We start from the raw sequence: 23,424 nt of genomic DNA on the forward strand, positions 1-23,424 counted from the left end.
TGCAAATCATGCACTACACATGTGCCAACTATCAATGGTGAAAACTTTGCTTTTTACAATATTCAATTTCTTTGGACTTGACATTTTATCTAGGCAATATTTAACATTCAGTATGTGTGACATCTCATGTTTATTATTTGTGGGAATTAATTAAACATATTTTACATTCATTTCCTTGAAAACAAAAAACATAGGGAATATAGCAAGAGGATATCTTTACTTACTTAAATACAAATGTCTAAACATGACAGGAAATGTACAACATGAATGACCCTGATGATGTAATTAATAAAGGGTAAAGTTCAAAATTAAACTGGGACACAGTGCTGTCAATTTGATATACACATTCTAAATATCGGACTTGACCTTTGTCTTCTAAGGCAAAGCTTCAAACCTAACTTGGTTTCAAAGCATGAAGTCTTTCAAAAGTTACTGAGCAGAAATTAAATTGGCAAAGACCTTGATAGGACAAGACATGGTGGGATATAGAGACACTCTGTGCACACTTCACAGATATGGCCGGGATATAGAAACTGGAAGAGAATGATTTTTCTCACCTTCTGATGAGTCTGAATTAGTATCGGAATCAGAGTTGTTGGTATTAATTTCTGACGATGCATCTTCATCTGACCTTCAAAATACAAACAATTACTGATTTGAAAAAATTTTGTTCCATTATTTGTATGTCTTATAAGTGTACATATATTTCCATGATTTGGACTGCTGTTTACATGATATAAATATTCCGACTCATAAACATTTATTTTTAACTTTTAAAAAATCAACTCATTACTTTGCATTCTCAGATATAATAGAACACCATACATCTTTATAAGCCAATCTGATATTGTTTTAACTAACTAAATTAAAATCTCTCATTCCAATCATGCCAAAACAAAGACCACTCTCAAAAAGCAGCCACATTTATGTATTCCCCTTACTATGTCAATGAGTATCCTCTGAAATGACACCACCTCCCAATAAAGGCCAATTTTCCCCCGTTTGATTAATGGTGTAAATTGTGACATAGTACTCTATTTGAATGGACCTACTGCCAGTTGACACTGCAAGAGAACTTTAAAAAATTACATCAATGCAATCTTAATTTAAACAGACCTAATCCCAATTCCAATTTCTGCTTATGAAAATACAGGTATCTTACAGCTAAACAAAGAGACCAATGCCTATTCATTTCATGCTTTCTAACCCTTATGAAAATTAAATACCTATTCCTTTTGTGTTTTCTATGTTTTTTCTTTTTGCTGGCCTTTTTCCTCTTCCTCTTCTTTCTCTCACCTGAAAAATAAATAACATTATAGAGCAATCAAAACTGCTCCTGTCCTGGACATAATCACTATAAAATATTTCTAAGAGCAAATGGTTTTTAAACAGTGACCTAATCTTAAAATCTGTGTTATAGTAAATGTACTCCCTGCCTGAGGAAAAAGAATGCTAAACTAAAAATAGCCTGTATAGATACAAAATGTTTCTGGGACTGAAACAAGATTAAAAAATAATAACTGCAATTCGTCTCAAAAGATATAATGTCAATTTGCACCAGTCTGTGTGTTTACTAAGGGCACACAATGGAATGCCAATTCAAAACTTTCATTAAGGACATCTTTTATCATGTGACATCATTTATTACATCTTGTTAAATAGTGTTATTTACAACTGTCCAATACTGTCTCATATTGAACACAAGCACAGATAAACCTGAAATGCTGGATTAATTTAGCTTTGGGGGCATCTGTACTCCATTTACCTGCTCCAAACATGTTTCTGTCACTTCAAAACATCTCACTTATTACCAAACAGAAGCACAATACAACATTCTGACTTGGCCAGTATATTTCCCTAAACAAGCACAATAAAACAAGAAACAAACTGAATGTACAGTATCATCCTATTATTTAAAAAGACATGAGCTAAAATAACATACCAAAGAGGTGGACTTGTCATCAAGTATGGTCTTATGTTAATTTAGTTAGATGCAGTAAATTTCTTTGTGTTACTGTCAAGAAAACAATACAGTACATGCATGTATAAATGTATGCAAACATAAAGCTATTAAGACTCTACCTTATAAAGGACACCTGCATATCGAAAACAAACACCTTTCCTTTAATATCTATTATACACAACTTCTAATATATACAGTTAAACACTACATAGGCAACTTTTAATATATACAGTTAAACACTACATAGGCAGAGAAATTCACTGTCCTGAAGCTAAAACATTGATGCCAAGGAGCTATTTTTCCCTGCCAAAACCTGGCTTTGCAACCACAAAATACTACGATGAAATGTTAAAAATTAAACCGGAATTTTGTTTCTTTCAGTAAAAAAAATCGCATCACTAAATCATCTCTCTGGGTAAACAGCCTGAATTACCACCATATGTTATCAGTTGAGGGTTATTTTCTATGTGTAAGAAGCTACATTAATTGACTTGTGTTGGAACTCAGCTGATTAAGTAGTCAATAATATCATCTGCTCAGTCTTAAAGAAACAAGACTCAAGAATTTTCATCTTTTGTCAACACACCAACATAAGGTAGTTACCTCACATTGCTGACTCAACATAACCAAATTCCTATGATCTAATTAAATGCGTTTTCATTGGTCTGTTGAAGAAATGGGCACTCATGGCAAAGTACATAACTTTTGTTTCTGTTTGTTAAGACAAACTAAAAGTATAAGGCAAGAATAAAGAGTCAAACAAATCACAACTGTTGTTGCATTCCTATCAGCCTGAAATGCAATCGATAAACAAGAATCCAACAAGGAAGGTTTACATTCTGATAGGTTAGACACACGATTAATGGTGCGGATTTAATAATCACATAAACCATAATGTTATACATTTGAGTAAACTTAAATTATTGATAAGTTTATTGTCATGGGAGGTCAACTGACAGATAGCATTTGACAATCTCAAACAGATTAAATAAGTGTTTATATGCATGAAATTTTTCAACAACAGCAATGTCTGTGAGACAAGCACTATGTGCAATTTGGACTGATTATACAAAAGTTGCTGAATAATTCTGATTACAGTAACACTGGAGGCAAATGCAGTAATTTATTATCTAACCAAAAACATCTGCTTGGCAATCTGATTGGCTCAGCTGGTTGCTAAGAAATGACCATAGGCTTTCAACAAATTTGTTTCTACCCTTGCACTAATTATTTAAACTCATTACCTGGATAATTAACTGCATGAAAAAAATGATCATCACACAGAGAACAAAATCAAATCCTCAAAAGACATTGTATTAGTTCAGATGACTGAAAAGTTCGCAATGGCATACAAACAATCCTGCTGAATCATCAAACTCCAATTACCTAACACCAGTTGTAATTAATGTTGGGTGTTTTAATGTTTTGTTCATCAAAATTTCCAATGTATGGCTAGGCAATTTTGTCTTGGGCAACATGCAGAAAGCATGCCATCTTAATTGTCAGACACACAGAATGTGTCCACTACTGAATGTGTACAAATTTTACTTGTAACAAGCTTCATTAGTTTGTAACTGGAGCCCCGGGTGGACATGTGGTCACCTTTAAAGATCACTGACATATCACCTTTGTCTGTGCAGGCTCGAGTCTCAGGCTCGACCAATGTAGGTATGTGAGAAAGCTTACCAGTAGCTTCCCATAAGTCAGGCACTCAGCATTAAGAGGTTAGTGTTAGGACTGGTCAGCCTGGTGTCAGGATAATGTGACTGGTTGGGACATCATGTTACATATCTGTGGCATGATGCCCGTGTGCTAGACATCATATAAACTGCAACAATACAGACATCGTAGTGATATGACTGAATGCTTTTAAAGGTAAATTAAAAATCCAAATTAAACACGTACACACACCCATGAATCAGTGGCTCTTCCTGCAGTTTTCTGCAGTTCTACCTCCACCAAATATACTGCCTGCCATGTATAGCCTATCATGTGCTGAAAAATGAGTTAAACCCATCGCATCATTTTATAACCACTTGTTACTAAAATCTCACAACCAATCGATAATGCTTCTATTGTAAAGTGGCAGAATCTTGAATTGAAACACAGTTGTAAAGAAAATGCTACGCTCTAGAGTTATTGCATTTCTGGTAATTCATTCATTGGCATATTTTGCTGTTTCTAACCTTCTGAGGAGTCTGTGTCACTCTCCGATTCCGATGACTGGTTTTCTGAAGTGGCACCACCATCATCAGACCTTTAGAAGAATTAAAAACTAGCATGAAATGTTCACATAATATAATGAAAACTGTTAGGAAAATTAGGATACAGTCAATTATTCCCATGAATACAACTGAAAACTAGTGATCTTAAATGAAAATAAAGTGTTCAAGTGCTGAAAAAAGATCATCTGCTTAGTTGTATTGAATGCTATCAACTTTGTGTACTGGGCAAAGCAGGTACTCTTTGAATGGGGAGCAATACTCTCTGTATTGCATTAGTTACATGTAATTATACTAACTCCTCTTTTCATGAATACTGAATAATGATAATTTGCAAAAGCTAGGGTATAAAAGCAACTAAGCACATAAGATAATATTTTTTCACTATAAAGAAACGGCAAATAGTTATAATGTATTGCAATGCATTATGCACAAAGAGTTGGCAGTCACTAAATCTAGTGTTTTATGGAATGGGTGTTTTCTGCAATTGTAATGCATCCACTGACTTACAGTACTATATCATGAACTCATTATGAAACCTGATGCTACTTTTTTACTGTTTGAAATTTTAACACACCTCCCCCAAAACCAACAAACAAAATATCACAGTTGCAGAACAGTTTCACTCAAATGCTGCAATGTTTGTGGTGACTGTACTAACTTAAAGGGCCAATACATGAAGTAAATTCATTGGTATGGGTTTAGTTCGAAATATAGTACAGACAGCTTAATATTTTTCAGGATAAAAGTGTCCAAACTGATATATTGTCCTTACCCTCTTTTGTAGGTAAAATGAAGTGTGATTTCCCTCACTGCAATGGCTCAATATTTCTGAAATACCATTTTAGAGCTTACACTGGATCCCACAGATGACTTTGAGATGAAGTGTCCAAAATTGACAGGAACAATTACCAATATTGATTACCCATGAACAGAAGTCCATTTCTAGCAATAAAAACAGGTGGCTCCATGAGCAATACTGATCCATCTTGTCAGAAATGCATGAAGATGGGTACACCACTAGGATATGTATTGCTGATTTTGCCTGCTGATTACCAAACTAGTGAGTGTGCAGGACTTTGACGATAGGTGAACTAATTAAGCTCCGAAGAGAAGTTCAAATGGTGTCTTGTTCATACAAATGAGTTTCTACATATTTCCAGGCAATGTAGTCAGTACTTGCTACATGTACAGTCTTGTAAATGACTTTTTTACCTATTTCTAGACTATGTAGCCAGTGCTTGCTACATGTACAGTCCTGCAAATGAGTTTCTACCTATTTCTAGACTATGTAGCCAGTGCTTGCTACATGTACAGTAGTAGTGAAGGGGGGCACTTTACGGTCAATGGGAATTAGCATTACAAGACCCCTTGGGCAAGATTACCGTCAAGGGAAAATTAACATGGAGAAAAATCGTGGGTAAGATTACCGTCAAGGGAAATTAACATGGAGAAAGAAAAAATCGTGGGGCACTTTAGCGTCAAAGGAAATTAAACAGGGTGGGCCTTTATAGCGTCAAGGGCTTTCACTAAAGTGGGCCTTTATAGCGTCAAGGGAAATTGAACATGGGATTTTTTTTATATTTTTTTAAAAAAAATTAAAAAATTAAAAAAGGGGTAGGCAATGGAAAGGCTATCTCTTTTCGAGAAATATGACTGGCCCTGAAAAGGGCCTTTGGTTTATGTTAATATGCCCTTAACATAAAGGGCATTTGCGACATCTTCTTGTCCTCAAACTTCGTCTTACAGCAGGGCCATACATCAGAGTCCTCTTGAGGCAACCTTGTCTCTCTATATAGACTCTTCTTATCCACAGGCTGCTGTTGGTCCTGTGGACAACGGTCCACTTGGATCGGACATACATGAGCATGTCCGTCCTGAACATCATTGTTGACACAAGGGTTGAAGATTTAACGTCTGTCCACATGTTGAGGCTCCGAGAATAGGTGAATCAATGCAGTGAACGGCGCTTATTTATAGGGACAGGAAGGATTGAAACGGATTGAGTTCATTCACCAATCCGAACACGCGTTACAGAATTCAGTCAGCCCGCATCCAATCCGAAGAGAGCAGTCTGTGACGTCACGTAGTCAATATAGATTCGCTAGCGCTTGTGTGCAGTCAATCTATGCGACAGTGATTCAACATGACGGAAACTCAGAAAACGATCCATTGGGGTGCACCAGCAGGGGAGACTGCCCAAGGGAACTCGGACTTACTTTCAGAAGAAGTGAATTGGGATTTTGTGGATTTTCTCTCCTCGCAAGAATTTGTTCCGGAACCTTCGTTACCTTCTTCATTACCGCAAGTGGAGAATTTTAGACAGAGACAGAAAGAAGAATTGGAGAAATTTATGCAACGACAAAAGGAAGCGGAACAAGCTTTTCTCCTACAGCAACAGCAACAAGAAGAAGAGGTAAGAAAAAAACAACAGCAGCAACAGCAAGAAGAAGTAGCAGCAAAGAAACAAGAGGGTGAAAATCAAACGGCCACGGTACTGTTGGACATTTTAGCGGAGTTAAGAAGTCTGAAACAAATGTATCAGACTTCTTTATCACGACCGAAGAGAATACGATCTTCCCGAGCTAAACACGTCAACCCTGTGACTAAGCCTACCGTACCACCCTTAGTGATTTCAACCCAATCATCATCAACATTACGCAGTCCAGAAGTAGGCCTTGGCCGTGGCAAAGGCATAAGGCAGTTAAAGTTGATTGCTTAAACTCACCCCTACACCAAAAAAGGCCCTTTTCAGGGCCACCCACATTTCTCGAAAAGAAATACAATTTCAATTTGCCAATAACTCAAAAAAACCCACCCATTTTACCTTATAGTACGTGTCTGTGTATGAGTGCGTGAGTGTAGCTTCTTATTTTAAAATCATAACTCAAAGACACTTACCTTATATCATTCATTTATTCTTTTCTCCATTTTTTTACAATTCAATTCACAATTCACAACACAACACTTTAATTAAAAGTTCATTGACTTCTTCTTTCTCCTTGTTTAGTCTCTCTGTTTTTTGAATTTCTTCACCGTCTTTTCCTCATTTTCTTCCCTTCTTCTTTTCTTCTTCTCCTGTTTCTTTGCCTCTTGTAAATAGAATTGTCTTTTTTCTTCCTCTTCTTCCTCTAAAGAATCCTTCTCTTCTTTCGAAGAATCCCTCTCTTCTTCTGAAGAATCCTTTTTTTCTTCTGACTCCTCTTGTTTCTTTTTTGGGCAATCTGGAGACCAATGTCCTTTTTCTTTACAATAATAACAGGTATCTTGACTTTTGTCTTTTTTAGTCCCTGTTTTTGTTCTTTTTTCACGGTCTGGACACTCTGAAGACCAATGCCCTTTCTTCTGACAGATATAGCAAGTATCTTGACTTTTATCTCTAAAGGAAGGAGAGTAGTCCGTAGGCTGGTCTGAAGAGAATTTTCTAATGACCCCTCGCAAAGCTCTGACGAAACGTTCCATCTGGTTAGTCTCTTCCATCGTTGTGCTCGGCTTGAGAGTGAAATGAATAGTGAAAGGACAAGACACACACCCTTTTATATACGCTGGTCTGCCATGACTATAAAGTAGTTTATGGTGTTTGAACTTGAGTCATTTGACTTTTTGCTTTCAAGATGAAACGATCCCATTCATTCGAGAAGAAAGAAGAAGAAGAAAGAAGTAAGAGGCAGAAACGTGATCTATCGCCTCGTACCAGGGCTGAAATCTTGGCACAAATTCATGCCAGTGATTTTGAAGAGGACATGAGTGAACCAGAATCCGAACCCTCTAAACCAAGTTCACCACCCTTAGTCAACCCTGAAAAGTACTATTCCATTCGAGAGACGGAAAAGCGCTCCTCTAGAAAATTTAGAACCACGGCTTACAAATACACGGTGAAGTTTAAAGATTTCAAGGCTGAAGTGCCGTTAGAGAAAGCAGAAGTGTTCATCACTGGGGTGTGGGATTCTTTGCTCACTTCACTCAAGCAACAATGTCAACCCAAAGAAGACGATCGCTTGAGACTTTCCATACAACACAACGGTTTGAAATCCCCTGTTTGGATCGAGTTTAGCACCCCGGCAGAATTGACTGCTTCCAAAGTCATGGACAAGATTCAACACGTGCAACAATCTAATGACCAGTTTGACATCACCGATGGTAAAGCCACACTGGATATGACCCACGTCTCTCCTCCTCAAGGGACTGGACGCAAAAAGATGTTATTGGTGGACGACCTTCGCAACACCAAAAAGAGTCTCGTCCGAATTCGCAACCCTCATGACCAGATGTGTTTAGCCCGTGCCATCGTGGTGGGACGAACCTATGCCAACAAGAACGACACGGTAGAATGGAAAAGAACCTGGAACACTATTCAACAATCGGACCGAGCCAAACAACGAAACGAAGCAGAACTCCTGTTGCAACAAGCTGGCCTGTCCAAAGACACACCCTGTGGCATTCCTGAGATGCAAAAATTGCAAGATGTCCTAGCTCCACGATACATCTTGAAAGTGCACCCTCAAGAAGTGCGCGGACCTCTATTGTTTCGAGGGCAAGACTTTAAGGACGGAAAATACATTCACGTCTATTATCACGATGACCATTTCGATACGATTACCACTATCACTGGATTCCTGGGATACAGTTATTACTGTGAGAAATGTGACCATGGTTATAACAATCGAGAGCAACACAAGCATTGTGGATCGAAATGCACAGGATGTTTGGCCTCTTCACCCTGTCTGAGCGAAGAACCAGTGCCTTGTTCAACTTGTCTGCGCACGTTTGTCAGCCCTACCTGTTACCAACAACATCTGAAGACGCAAGGTTCACAGAAGAAATGTGCTTGTCAACTGCTGAGATTGTGCTCTACGTGTGAACAAGTCATACGTACCAATAATACCAAGGCACACGTATGTTCAGGAAAGAAAAAATGTCACATTTGTCACCACATCGTGGACTTGGAACACCAATGTTACGTGCAAAAATACCAACCCCCACCAGAGAAAGAGGACGGTCACAAGAAGAAAGGCAATTTCATCTTTTTCGATTTCGAATGCATGCAAGAGACCGGCATTCACATCTCTAATTTCTGCGTGGCTCATCGAGCGTGCAAGAAGTGCATTCAAGAACCTATCTTCAGTCATTGCCCTCATTGCAGCAAGATTCCTGGAGGGCGTGAAAAAATCTTTCGGGGACCGAACACGTTAGCCGATTTTGCCCAATGGGTCTTAGACCCCATCGACAAGACGTGGAGCCAAGAGGACATCGAACGTTACGGAGATTGTCATCGTCATGCCACGGTGATGGCTCACAATTTCTCCGGATACGATGGACAGTTTCTTTTGAGGTACTATACGGAACAAGGCACCGAGCGTCCTAAAGTGACTTTGAACGGAGCCAAAATCATTTTCATGCAAGTGGGACAAGTGCAGTTTAAAGATTCGATGAGCTATTTGGCCATGCCTTTGAGTCGAATGCCTAAAACGTTTGGAATGACAGAAATGGCTAAAGGGTACTTTCCACACTTTTTCAATACGGAAGCCAATCAACACGCCGTTCTACCCCATTTGCCTGAGGCTCACTATTACGACCCCGACAACATGCGTACCGAACAACGAGAAGCTTTCTACGCTTGGTACCAGGCTCACGCCTCGGACCCTTTCGACTTTCAGGAAGAAATGCTAAAGTATTGTCGTTCCGACGTGGACATTTTACGGCGTTGCTGTGGAAAATTTCGAGAACTGTTCATGGAACACGGAGGGGTCGATCCTTTGAAAGAAGCTTGCACCATTGCCAAAGCGTGTTCCTTAGTGTATCGACAACGATTCATGCCTGAAAACACCGTGGCTGTCATCAGCCCTCAAACGACCCACTATGTCAAACGTCAATACTCGGTGAAAGCCCTACGCTGGTTACATTACTTGTGCGACAAGGAAGACAAGTGGATTCAGCATGCCCGCAACGGAGGGGGCGAAAAGACCATCGGAACGTATTCGGTCGATGGCTGGGACTTAGAAAACCCCAAGATCGTGTACGAGTTTAACGGTTGCTTATTTCACGGATGTCCCGTCTGTTACCCTGACCGTGGCACTAAAAATCAGTTTTTACAACGAACCATGGAAGACTTGTACCAGGACACTTGTCAGCGACGCCTAAAGTTAGAACAGCAAGGATACCAAGTGGTGGAAATGTGGGAACACGAGTACGATCACCGTATGAAAACCGATCCCGAGTTTAAACGCCTCGTGGAAAGTTACCAGTTCATGGACCCGCTGAACCCGAGGGATAGTTTGTACGGAGGAAGGACCAATGCCACCTGTTTGCTGTACCAAGCCGACGAAGAGAAAGGAGAAGAAATCAAATACTTGGACGTGTGTTCGCTGTATCCCTACGTGTGCAAATATTGTCGCTTTCCTGTAGGCCACCCGCAATTGCTGACGGAACACATCGACCTGGTCAACATTCGACAATACGAAGGCTTGATCAAGTGTAAAGTTTTGCCTCCCACGAACCTATACCATCCCGTCTTACCTCACCATTGTCAAGGCAAACTGATGTTTCCCTTGTGCCGTACTTGTGCCGAAACGTGCAACCAAGACCAACCTTGTCAGCACACCCAAGAAGAACGGGCCTTGACGGGAACCTGGGTCAGCGTGGAATTGTTCAAAGCTCTGGACATGGGATACCAACTGTTAGAAGTGTACGAAATTTGCCACTTTCCCAAGACACAACAATACCGCAAGGGTGACCCCACGCAGAAAGGCATTTTCGCAGACTACGTGGATGCCTTTTTGAAACTGAAGCAAGAAGCCAGTGGCTATCCTTCCTGGTGTCACACTCCCGAAGACCAAATACAATTCAAAGAGAAATACTACGAACAAGAAGGCATCACTTTAGACCACATCGAGAAAAACGAAGGCAGGCGATCGTTTGCCAAAGTGATGTTAAATTGCTTGTGGGGTAAAATGGCACAACGACCGTGTTTACCCAAGACGGAATATTTGACAGAACCTTCCCGCTACTTCCAGATGATTCACGACAAAACCAAATACATGAAACACGTGGACGTCGTTCGAGAGGATTTGATCTTGGTCAATTACGAAGAAGATCTGGACTTTGTACAAGACGACCCTTTTGGAAATGCCATCATTGCGGCTTACGTGACAGCCCATGCTCGCTTAAAATTGTACGAAGCTTTAGAACTGTTAGAAGAACGCGTCCTGTACTTTGACACGGACAGTTGCATTTACATCCATCACCCGATTCAACATCACCCTAACATCGAAGGAGACCGTTTAGGAGCCTGGACAGACGAGCATCCCGACGACAAGATTCTAAGTTTCGTCAGTGGCGGTCCCAAAAATTACGGCTACGAATACCGGGACAAACAAGGAGAAGTGCACACGACGTGCAAAGTGAAAGGACTGACTCTGAATTATCGTACCAGTCGAGTGGTCAACTTTGGGGTATTGAAAGAAGCCTTGCAATCGGGAGAGGATGGAAACTTTAAAGTGACCACCTATCAACCGAACAAGATTGTACGTTTACCCACTCACCACATCGTCAGTCGACCCTTGGAAAAAGTCTATCAAATCGTGTACCAGAAGCGAGTTCGACTTCCCAATCATTTCACCTTACCGTACGGTCACGTTGGTATTGGTCTGTATATAAAAAGGAACCCTAGGCAAGATCGATAGTTCATCGTGACTACCAAGACCGAGCGAACAAGATGAATACTTTGAAAGAGGCATCGTTCCAGTTTGGGGATTGTAAAAAAGTTGTATCTTCCTCTAGTGTGACTAATATTGGATGGATAAGACCCATGCATTGCGACGGAAAATGTCCGGAAGGAAACTGCGATTGTCCATGTGGTTACCATTGTAATTGCGTAACGGAGTTTGCAGACGAGTGCGATTGTGAGCCTTGCGATGGATACGATGCTGTACCTTGTGACCTGAGCGATGCCGTAAAGCATCATGGGAACTTTGTTCTCACTGCCCCTATCATGGAAAGTGATGCTGTGCGTGTCAAACCTGAGGGATGCGAAAGCGATGCCGCTCGTCCTCTTAGACATTTTACCGGGTTTAAAGGGGAATGTCGACCTTCACGTTTGCCTCCCTACGGATGTCATCCAGCCCTGAGCAAACTCCTACCCATGTCACTCAACCCTCATCGAAACGAACCTGTGAAAGACGAATATTCGTTTCCTGTGCGTTTGTCGGAATACTGCGACTTTGAAAATCGTCTTCAATAGTTCAAAGGAAAATGGCCTAAGTATCTGGGAGGACCGACCCCCGAAGAATTAGCCAGAGCCGGATTTTTCTACTTGGGCGAAGGAGATAAAGTCAGGTGCTTCAGTTGCGATGTGACACTTCACCACTGGGAACCGCAAGATTCGGCCTACGTAGAACATGCTCGATGGTCACCGAATTGTCATTACTTACCCTTAGTGGGACAGAGACATTGAAGTAACTTCTTACCATAATAATCTGTTCATGGATACTTTACACGAGAACATTTGTGCTTTGCCTGTGGAGTTGAGAGAACGCATTTATCGAGAACTGGTCAAAATACAAGTGAAACGTAAAGAACAATTGCATCCGTTACGTCACCGGTGTTTGAACCACTGGTACCTGAAAGCTATACAAGGATTGATTCAATTGAAAGTGTTCCATCGGACAGACATTGATCAACGATCCTCTAGTTTTAAAAAGGATTGGTTTGGTATGGACGATTGCAGTTACATCATTGTAAACGTACTGCATCGAATTCCAGAGGAAGAGTTAACGAATTACCAACATCTTGAACACAATGTCAACTTAGTGAAAGAGGAAACTTCTGAACGAATTGTAATGTGTAGATTAGTGACTCAACGATTTAAATTCGACACTGAAGTGAAACCATGTTTGTGCAAAGAGTACATTTCTTGTGTCAGACCAAAGAGGATTTAGTATGACCTATTCATGGATACTTTGCTAGAGAACATTCGTGCTTTGCCTGTGGAGTTGAGAGAACGCATTTACCGAGAGCTGGTCAAAATACAAGTCAAACGTAAAGAACAATTGCATCCGTTACGTCACCAGATCTTTAACCACTGGTACCTGAATGGTATAAGAGAACTGATTCGTCAGAAATTGTTTCAGTGGTCAGACCTTGTTCAACACTTTGAGTTAGTGAATGATCGAAATGTTCATTATTTTGGTTACTTCGAGATTCACCTACAGCAATACATTGAGGAAGACAAGTTAAAGGATTATCAACATATTTTACGTGGAATCTACTTAGAGGAAGAGGAAACTTCTAAACGAACTCTGAAGTTTCGGTTACAGTATGCAAGATTTAGATTCCCTACTGGAGAACGAAGATCTCTGGCTAGAAAGTACGTGTATTGTTTCCGAAACAAAGAGACTATAAAAACAGGCTGCCATGCCACGACTTATGTCACATGTCATCCAACAGATTCCGTGGAAGGAACTCAATGACCATATTCAAACCGTGGATCATTACCATCGATTATTACAAGAACTGTATCCATTCAATTTGGGACGACAAGTGGTGTGTGTCTTAGTGACTTGTTTTTTGGGATTTCGTTTACCAGCCGATTCTTTGTGGACTCTTTACGATCAGTACTTACCACCTCCATGGCCTTAAATGGTCACGAAAAACTCCTTTTGCTCAAAGCCTTGCGGTTTCATCTGGATACTTCTCGACCTCAACAGGAAAAAAAGATTCGTCAACTTTTAGCTACCCAAGACGTGTATGACGATGTGTGTGTAGCTTGTGACTTACACCCTCATTGGACAGATGTTCGTGACTGGAAAAAGGGGGGTTTTGAGGCTTGGACCCAAGAAGTGGCCCAGTATGCACAAGAGTTGTTCAAGGAAAAAAGTTACTTTTCAACCTGTGTTAGTGACGGTGCCAGAAGAACCCGTCACCGAGAACAACCACTCGCTTCAGGACAGGACTGTCATGGACATTCCTGAAAGGTCATTCCGGGAGGACACTTGTGTGACAATACCTCATGTAGAGACTGTAAGAACATTACACACTGTCCCTAGGACATCTTGGTTACCCAAAACATGTTGTACAGACACTTGTTTATATTCCACTTTGATCGCTTTGCTGTGTTTTATATTCCTGTACATCACTATTTGGGTTGTATGTATTTTTGTCTTTCGTGTTCATATTTGAAACATTCAATAAACGTGTTCTGAAAAAAGTATATAAACTCTTGTCTTGTTTGTTTTTCGTGTCACAAGTGACATTTCTCACACCATGGCTACCTCTGCTGTCTCTGCTCCCTCTTCCTCTACTGTCAAAGTCATCGACGAACACTTAGATCGTGCCAGTTGGGAGGCTTTGTATCTTCGCCATCCCTTTAACATGCTCATTGCTGGACCTAGCGGTTCTGGCAAAACCGAATTCATCAAACGTTTGATCGAACATAAACATCATTTGATCGATTGGCCCCCTCAACGGATCGTGTGGTGTTACAAAGAGTGGCAATCGGCGTACAGCCTCTTGCGAGAAAGTCAAGGCGATTCCATCGTGTTTGTGGAAGGCATTCCTAAAGAAGACGACGGCATCGTCTCTGACTCCCGTCAAACCCATTTGGTCATTTTCGACGACATGTTAGGAGAAGACGAAGAAGAAATTAAATTGTGGTTCACGCGCAAAGGGCATCACCGTAATGCCAGTGTCATTTACATCACCCAAAATTTGTTTCAACAAAGTAAAGCCCATCGCACCATCAGTCTCAATGCGCATTACGTGGTCTTGTTTAAAAGCCCTCGAGATAAATCGCAAGTGCAAGTCTTAGCCAAACAGTTAGGAACGCCTTGGCTGACTCAGGCGTACGACGATGCCACTCAAACACCACACGCCTATTTACTCGTCGATTTGAAACCTACGACCCCCGAGGATTTGCGATTTCGTACCCACTTGTTTCACCACTGGTGCCAAGACGGAGGGCCTGTCCTGTACACGTCTCCGTCCTCGACTTCATTTCACTCCCCATAAAAAAAATCTATAAAAACCTCAGACCCTTTTTCGTCTGTCTCACACAGTGTGAACATGACGTCCCTTCAGTCGCATCTTCCCGTCAAATTGATTCGTGCCTTGTATGGCATCAGTCGAGAAAAAGATCCACAAACACGAGCCCGTGTCTTAGAAGCTAGTCTCAAAGAAGTCTTACGATGGTTCACGGTGACGGCACGTCAATTACTCCAAGGAATCATTCAGATTCCTCATCAAACCCAACGCTTTTTCGATCGAAACAAAGTCGCTTTGGTCCAACTGGCCGATCCCCGCATCGACACTCAAACCAAAAAACAAATCATTTTGAAACCTGGAGGGAGCGGTACTCTAGGAGGGGTCATCATTCGCTCACTCTTAAGATGGGATCCTAATGCCCCCAAAGTTATCCCTAAGACAAAAGTCCAACGAAGCCCCAAGAAGAAAAAGACCAAGTCCCCAAAGAGAAGAACTTCTCCAGTGGCGGGACCCTCCTCTTACCAGACACCACCCCGGAAAAAGAAAAGAAGCCCCCAGAAAAAGAAACAGAGAAAAAGTCCTCAGAAAAAGAAAAGTCCACAGAAGAAAACTAGTCGCAAGAGAGGCACTGCGGCCAGGACGCAGCCTTACACTCGCAAACCACGACCTGCCACAGCGTCTCCGACAGCCTCACGTTTGTCCACTTCTCCGTTGATGTCACCAGGAACTGAAGAGTACTTGGAGACGTTGATTACACCAAGAACTTCTCCGTTGATGACCCCCAAAAGAACTTCCCCAGTGGCAGGACCTTCCAATTTAGCGGCAGTGGCTGCTGCTCACAAAGTACCTTCTCCCAAAATCAAAGTCCATGAAAGATCGGGCATGTTACAAAGTTTACTGGATTTGTCCAAGCAAGAACTGGCTCGATTTAGTCCGTTACGTACCCCTGCACGACGTGTCATGCCTGTCCTCAAACTGATACGACGTAAAGACAATCAATGGCGACGCGTTCCAGTATAAAAAAGGCCTGTGACCGAGTAGGATATCAGTGTTTTTTGGTGCTCCTGAAGACTCAAAGATGTCACCCTCCAGAAAACCCCAAGGAAAGAAAAGGAAAGGACTGCCACCACGTTTAGCCAAACATGGGGACATGTTATCTGTCCTGTCCAAAGCTTCTCCACCCCTACGAAAAAAACTCATTCAAACGGCCTCCAAAGAGGTCATCGATACCGTGTGCGAATGTTGTTTGAACGTTTTGAAAGGCACGATCCCTTTGTCCAAACACCAGAAACAATGCTTAGGCAAACATCGTCACGTTCTTCGCCAAATGGTTCAAAAGAAAATTCCCATTCGTCAAAAAAAGAAGATGTTGGTCCAACGTGGAGGCATTTTACCTCTCTTGTTAGGCCCCATACTGAAAGGAGTCTTGGGAACCATGTTGGGAGGACTGATGGGAGCCAGATAAAAAGGCCTTCGAAAGTCCCAAGATCTCAGAATCGACCGCTGACAACCCCATGGAAGGACGAAAACTAGCTTTAGTGCCTTACAAACGATGGATGGAATACCATCGGTGGCAATAACAACGCACCCCGCATTTACCTCCCAATCCCAATTTGAGCGAGATGTCCCAGTTACAACACGAATTGCAGTCCTTGATGGATCGCCAAGATTTGTCCGAAACAGAAAAATCGCAAAAGTACGGTCAACTCTTGCAACGACTGCAACTCTTTCACCAGAAAGCTTTAGACGAAACAGCTTTACCCACTCTGAAAGATTTTAAGACCTTGATGAAAAGTCCAGCACCATCATCATCATCATTACCACCACCAATACCATCCCCAAGGGTCACCAGAGATGCTACCCCACAAAGACCTGAGGAAGAAGAGATGCACGAAGTGTTTCAAACACCGTCAGCAGCTCCCATTTCGAGTAAGATTGCAGCATCCTTGTTGACCCCGTCCCCCACACCCCAACGAGAAGAAATGAAAGCTTGGGTTAAAAAGATGATGTCCACACCTCCTTCGACAGAAGTGAAAAAGAAAGAAGGGAAACCAGAAGTGAAAAAAGAAAAGAAAACCAAAGCCGTTCCATTGCCACCTCCACCACCACCACTACCTTCGACTTCTACTCCCGTAGCCCATCGGACACGTAAATCCATTTCCAAACCACCCTTTCGACCCACCCAAAGTAGCATCACCGAAGAGTGGGTGACTTATTAACACGCCAACACAAAATAAAAAATGGAAAAAGTCTTAGCCAGCATTTACTACGATCCCTCACATCCTGCAGGTTATGCAGGAGTTCAAAAATTGTATCGTGCTGCCAAAACTCGACTGAAAAGTCTCCGTTTACCTCAAGTGCAACGATGGTTACAAGAACAAGCTACCTACACTTTACACAAACCCATTCGACGCAAGTTTGCCAGAAGTCGCACCTGAGTGGAAGGCATCGATCATCAATGGCAAGCCGATTTAGCCGATGTCTCTCATTTGGCCAGCTACAATCGCGGCTACAAATATTTGTTTTGTGTCATCGACGTCTTTTCCAAATTTGCCTGGGTCGTGCCCTTGACTTCCAAATCGAGCAGCGAGTTAGTGCGAGCCCTGCAACGGGTGTTGAAACAAAGCGGTCGTCGCCCTCTTCGATGGCAAACGGACAAAGGCACCGAATTTCTGAACCAAGCTTTCCAAAAAGAATTAAAGAAACGTGACATTCATTTTTTTACCACCGAGAATCCCGAAACCAAAGCCAGCATCGTGGAACGTTTTCAACATACTCTGAAAGAACGCATGTGGAAATATTTTACGCATCACCACACTCTGAAGTACATCGACATCTTACCGCACCTGGTGCAAGCGTACAACCAATCTTACCATCGAAGCATCGGACGTGCCCCGCAAGACGTGACTCCCGACAACGAAGTGCTGGTGTTCGAGCGCCTGTTCGGTACGTCCCCGACAAGGGCTGTCCCCGAGAAAAGTGGAGTGTTGACCGTAGGAGATTGGGTGCGCATTGGCAAAACCAAACGCACTTTCGACAAAGGTTACTTACCTAACTGGACGACCGAATTGTTTCGCGTCACTGGACGAGTGCATGGCCGTCATCCTGCCGTCTATAAATTGGAAGACATGAACGGAGAAGTGCTCAAAGGAACGTTTTATTTGCCCGAGTTACAACGTGTCACCAAAAAAGAAGACGACGTGTACGACATCGAAAGCATTCTCGAACGCAGAACCCGTAAAGTGGGCAAACGACGTGTCAAAGAAGTCAAAGTACGTTGGAAAGGATATCCACCCAGTTTCGATTCTTAGATCGACGCTTCGCAAGTCATCGACTATAAAAAGAAGAAGTGACCATCATGCCCTTTCACACAGCAGACGCAGCTACGTCGACCACTCCTTCTTCCCCTAGTTCTTCTGTGCAAGATTTACAAAAACAACCCTTGTGGGTGTGGTGTGGAGAACGTGTGCCTAAAACGCAAATCGTCTTTTTCTGCCAAATCTTCGTGGTGTATTGTGTCATCGGGGCAGCCATCGCCAATTTGAGTTTGCAACAAGGAGACAAACAATTGTGGACCATTTTATTGAGCAGTTGCATCGGTTACCTGCTTCCCAATCCCTCCCTGAAATTCTCCTCGAACGGGAACGTTGTGTCCAGTGCCAGTGCCAGTCACCACTCCAACAACAACCAGAACCCCATTTTGGGTGGAGACACGCCTCTGACGTCCAGTAATATCCCCTCGGACAGCCACAGAACTCTAGAATTATGAGTCACGAAAACCAATTTTACTTGACCTTACCCAGTGACAGTTCCATGGAGGTGTTTCCCAATAACACGTTGTGCTGTTACACGGCCAAATTACCTCAAGCCATCCCCTTAGATCACGAAGCCCATTGGGAAGTGGCTTTAGTAGAAATGATTCACCCGACCCAAGTCCTCAATGTCCTTCCCAATCAAAATAAATTTGATGTGGAAGTTCATGACGAGCAAATGCAGCAGTGGATGGATACCCATAGCAAATATGACAAGAAAACCCGTACACCAAATTCAAAGTGGACCACCTATCACTTGTTCATTCCCCCAGGCTATTATTTTAGTGGTCAACATTTGGTCAACACCATAGCCACCAGGTTTAATAGTGTGTTTCTGAAAGCTTTGGAAAGTGTCAAAAAAAGTGTCACCCTGGAGTACCACAAAACAGCTCGTCGCTTCCTGATGAAATTTCCTGAGGGGCCCAAAATCATGTCTTTCTTATTTTGTCATGAATTGTTTGACATGTTGGGCGGTGACATGGAGCTAAGGAAGAAAGTAGAACAAGAAAAAGGTGAATTACCAGTCATTTCTGACAACGATTCTTTTGCCAAGTATTTTCGTACCCTGGTAGAACTGAACCAAGGACTGAATTTGATGTTCGTGTACTCCGATGTGGTGGAGTACAACGTGGTGGGACACACCTCCGTACCGTTACTGCGTGTCATTCCTTTCAAAGTGGATTCTGCCGCAAACGCTGACGTGGAAGGTGGAAACACTTACCACGTCCACCGCGAATTTGTCCATCCTCACTATTTACCTGTCAGCAAGTCGTATTTGGACACAGTCAACATTACTATAAAAGGAGATTTGGGACAAAATATTCCATTCACCAAAGGAAAAGTCACGGTGAAACTCCATTTTCGAAAACGGTTTTCTCACGACTCGTAAGTAAGTCATGTATCCAGTGTACCGAGGGGTTGCTCGACAGCGAGGACACGGTTTAGGAGACATGTTAAAATCGGCCTTTCGTTCGGTGGCCCCAGTGTTGAAACCGATGGTGACACGCGGATTGCACGCTTTGAAAGATGCGGCACTGACGCAAGGCAAAGAATTTCTCCAAAATGTCATCATCGACAAACAAAACCCTAAAGAAGCCTTCATGAGGGCTGGCAAAAATGTCTTGCTGCAAACGGGCAAAGACATTTTGGGCCGACGAGACACACCTATAAATGTTCTGCACGCTACCGAGTCAGGCATTCAGCAAGGACAAGGCAGAAAGAGACGACGAAGAAAACACCCTTTCACCAGACTTCAAGCGAGAAAGGCTAAGAAAAGAAGAACCGTTCGAGACTTAGACGTTTTCGATTATTGAAACACAGAGAAAAAATGATGCACCGAGAGTCTTGCGCTTGTTCCAAGACGGAACTGGATCTGTTTGCCATGCCCCCCACCATGATGACGATGCAAGAATCTCAATGGGTGGAATTTCATCCCGTCTCCTCATTGACAGCCTCAGCTCCCATCGAGTTTGAAATCAAAGGACAGCCCGAAGATTACATCGATCTGAATAGCAGTTACTTGTACTTGAAAGTCAAAGTTCTAGATAAGGATGATGGTGCAGTAGATGACACTGAGAATATAGCTCCCGTCAACAATTTCATGCATTCCTTGTTTAGTGGAGTGGACTTGTACTTGAATAACAAACTGGTCAGCAGCAGCATGGATACTTACCCTTACCGTGCCTACCTGGAAAATCTCTTGACGTACGGAATAGATGCCAAGGATACCCATCTCAATGCTTGTGTGCTGTGGGAACCTGACGAAGCGGGCAAGTTCGACCTTGTAGATGGAACCAATAGCGGCTTTGAGCAAAGAGAACTCAAAATCTTAGATAAGAAGAGTTTAGAACTGATGGATCGTTTGCATTTGGACATGTGGTTGCAAGAGAAATATTTGCTGAACGGAGTCAATGTCCGCTTGAGACTGAATCGTAGCAGTACCGCTTTCCATTTGTTGGCTGAGGATGCTAAGGCTCCTAAAAGCAAAATCGAAGAGGCCAAACTCTACGTACGACGCGTGGAAGTGTTACCCAAAGTAGGTAACGACATCAGTCAAACGTTGAGCAGAACGACCGCCAAGTATCCCATACGACGCGTGGAAGTGAAAACGTTCACCATTCCCGTTGGACATCATTCCATGATCGAAGATCATCTGTTCCAAGGACAGCTACCCAAACGTTTGATCCTTGGTATGGTCTCGAATTCAGCCTTCAACGGAGCCTTCGCTCAAAATCCTTTCAACTTTCAACACTTTAACGTGAAGAAAATCGAAGTCAGTCGCGATGGCAAAACCTTGTGTACCCGACCTTTAGAACCTGACTTTAAAGAGAAGAATTACTTGAGATCGTACTTGTCCCTGTACGAAGCCACCGGACAGTTAGGAACCAACACCAGTCACGGTATTACGTACGAGGATTATGCAGGAGGCTACGCTCTGTGGGCTTTCGATTTCACTCCAGACCAAGGCAGCGACGAGGGACATTTCCACCCTATAAAATCTGGCCAGATTCGTGTGGAACTTCAGTTTGCAGAACCACTGAAAGAGACAGTGAACGTCATCCTGTATGCAGAATTCGATAATACCATAGAAATCAACAGTTTGAGAGAAGTCATCCTAGATTACTAGAAACCATGGAAGACTGTTGTCCCTCTTTACCTAGTGGAGAAACTTTGGAGATGGAATGTGAGGAAAAAGAAGAAGTGATCATGATGAAGTCGAGATGGCCAGAACAAGAAGCCCATTTAGTCTCCTGTTTTGCCAAACACTTGGTTGACAAAATGACGGAATTGATCAAGAAAAATTGTTATGGATGTCAAAACGATCATCCCAGTCAAATTCAACACGATAAATGCCTGATGTTGAGTCAAGAAGAAAAATTGGACGAGTATCTGGACGAAGCTTGGAGTCTCATCTCAAACAAAGACGTGTTGCACCAGTGGTATAAAGACTTGCGTGAACATTCTTGTCCACCATTAACCACTCAAGAGATCCATCGTATCGAAGCTCTCCTAAATCAGAGTGAGGAAACAGAACGAATAACCGTTTATTCGTCAGACATTTTCAAGCAAAAAGTCAGGATCGAATTGACAACTTATTATTACCTGTGAAGAAGAAGAAAAAAACAACACAGAAAACAATGGATACCTGGGAACTTTATTACCTTTTGAACCACAGTTCGTATACAGCTTCTTGGAATCCTGTCGTCTGTGCTAAAGATGAACTCCCTCATCGCAAACCTAAAGACCATCAAGCTTACGTGATCAACACGGACGACAGTCATCTCCCAGGAACCCACTGGGTAGCCGTCTACTTTCCTCAAGAAGGATGTGTGGAATATTTCGATTCGTACGGATTGCCCCCTTTGGAAGACGATATCATTGACTTTATGAGAAGAAATGCTCAAACCACCCGATTCAATAATGTGAAATTACAAGGCACAGATTCCTTGGTGTGTGGACAATATTGTGTGTATTTTCTGCATCATCGCAGCCTGGGCTATTCCTTAGAACATTTAGTGACTCATTTCGATCCTCGTTCTTCTGCTAGAAACGATGTGAAAGTAGATCGATGGTTTTGTGACCATTATGCTTATCTTTTGTCTCAAGCTAGGAAACGTAGTGTCCATCAATGGCCTAATGATTTCCAACAGTGGAAATCACAATTTCATTCACAACGTTGTCAGCCCTGTTCAAAGTAGTTAGTATTTGAAGAAAAAAAAGTTTGTGATTAGAAAAAGGTTGTTAGATGTTATAGTGTTGGATTATTGTTAAAAATGTTAGAAATGTTGTTGTTTAGTGTTAAGTGATTTTTGAATAAAAAATGTTGTGTTTAGAAAAAAATGCCTTTGTCTTTTGTTTAGCTATAAGAATGTTGGATTGATGCTCTTTCATTTCTTACTATCTCTCTCATGAACGTTGCGGCTCGAAAAAACCGTGTGGGGGGATGTTTTCCTTCACGTCCGCGCTTTAACTTTAAGAACCGGTTTGTTCCCAGTCTAACCATCCATTGTCGACTCATCCTCCTAAGAAGATGTGCTCCAAACTAGCTAAGCTCAACGAAGCCTACGTGAATTTGCATAGGGTCAGACACAGTCTGATGCCGAAGCCAGAAGAAATAGAGAATGTGAGAATGTTAAAAATCACTGAAGACCTAATAGAAGAGCTCTTCAGAGAAGAAGTGAACAGGGAAAAAGAAGAATGGACAGAGAAGTACAGACTTCAAAAACAGCAGCAACAACAAGAACAGCAGCAGCAGCAACCTGAACCTGACAGAGGCTTTGTCGATTGCCATATCGACACCAAAGAGTTCTTCTTCTCTTTCCGAAGAAGCAGACCTATTGCCAGAAAGTCTATCCTCAGAGGACATCGCATTCTTAGAAACTAAAAAAAGAATGCCATAGCAAAACAAAAAAACAGCCCTTTTCAGGGCTAACCAATACTCTAGAAAAGA

The 23,424-nt window shown here is 42.2% G+C and overlaps 1 protein-coding gene across 1 annotated transcript in view; it reads right to left on the reverse strand.

The window, feature by feature from the left end:
* Positions 1–23,424, reverse strand: part of LOC149799378 (uncharacterized) — a 54,388-nt gene that overhangs the window by 21,858 nt on the left and 9,106 nt on the right. Inside the window, exons 4-6 of the mRNA XM_089958711.1 lie at positions 4,150–4,220; positions 1,227–1,296; positions 558–631 (exon numbers count right to left, since the gene is read on the reverse strand). Of these exons, the coding sequence (XP_089814837.1) occupies positions 558–631; positions 1,227–1,296; positions 4,150–4,220 (215 nt within the window). The remainder of the gene's footprint in view (positions 1–557; positions 632–1,226; positions 1,297–4,149; positions 4,221–23,424) is intronic.

This window comes from Sinohyriopsis cumingii, chromosome 5 (assembly GCF_028554795.1).
Source record: "Sinohyriopsis cumingii isolate HCF-2022 chromosome 5, ASM2855479v2, whole genome shotgun sequence".
Lineage (NCBI taxonomy): Eukaryota > Metazoa > Mollusca > Bivalvia > Unionida > Unionidae > Sinohyriopsis > Sinohyriopsis cumingii.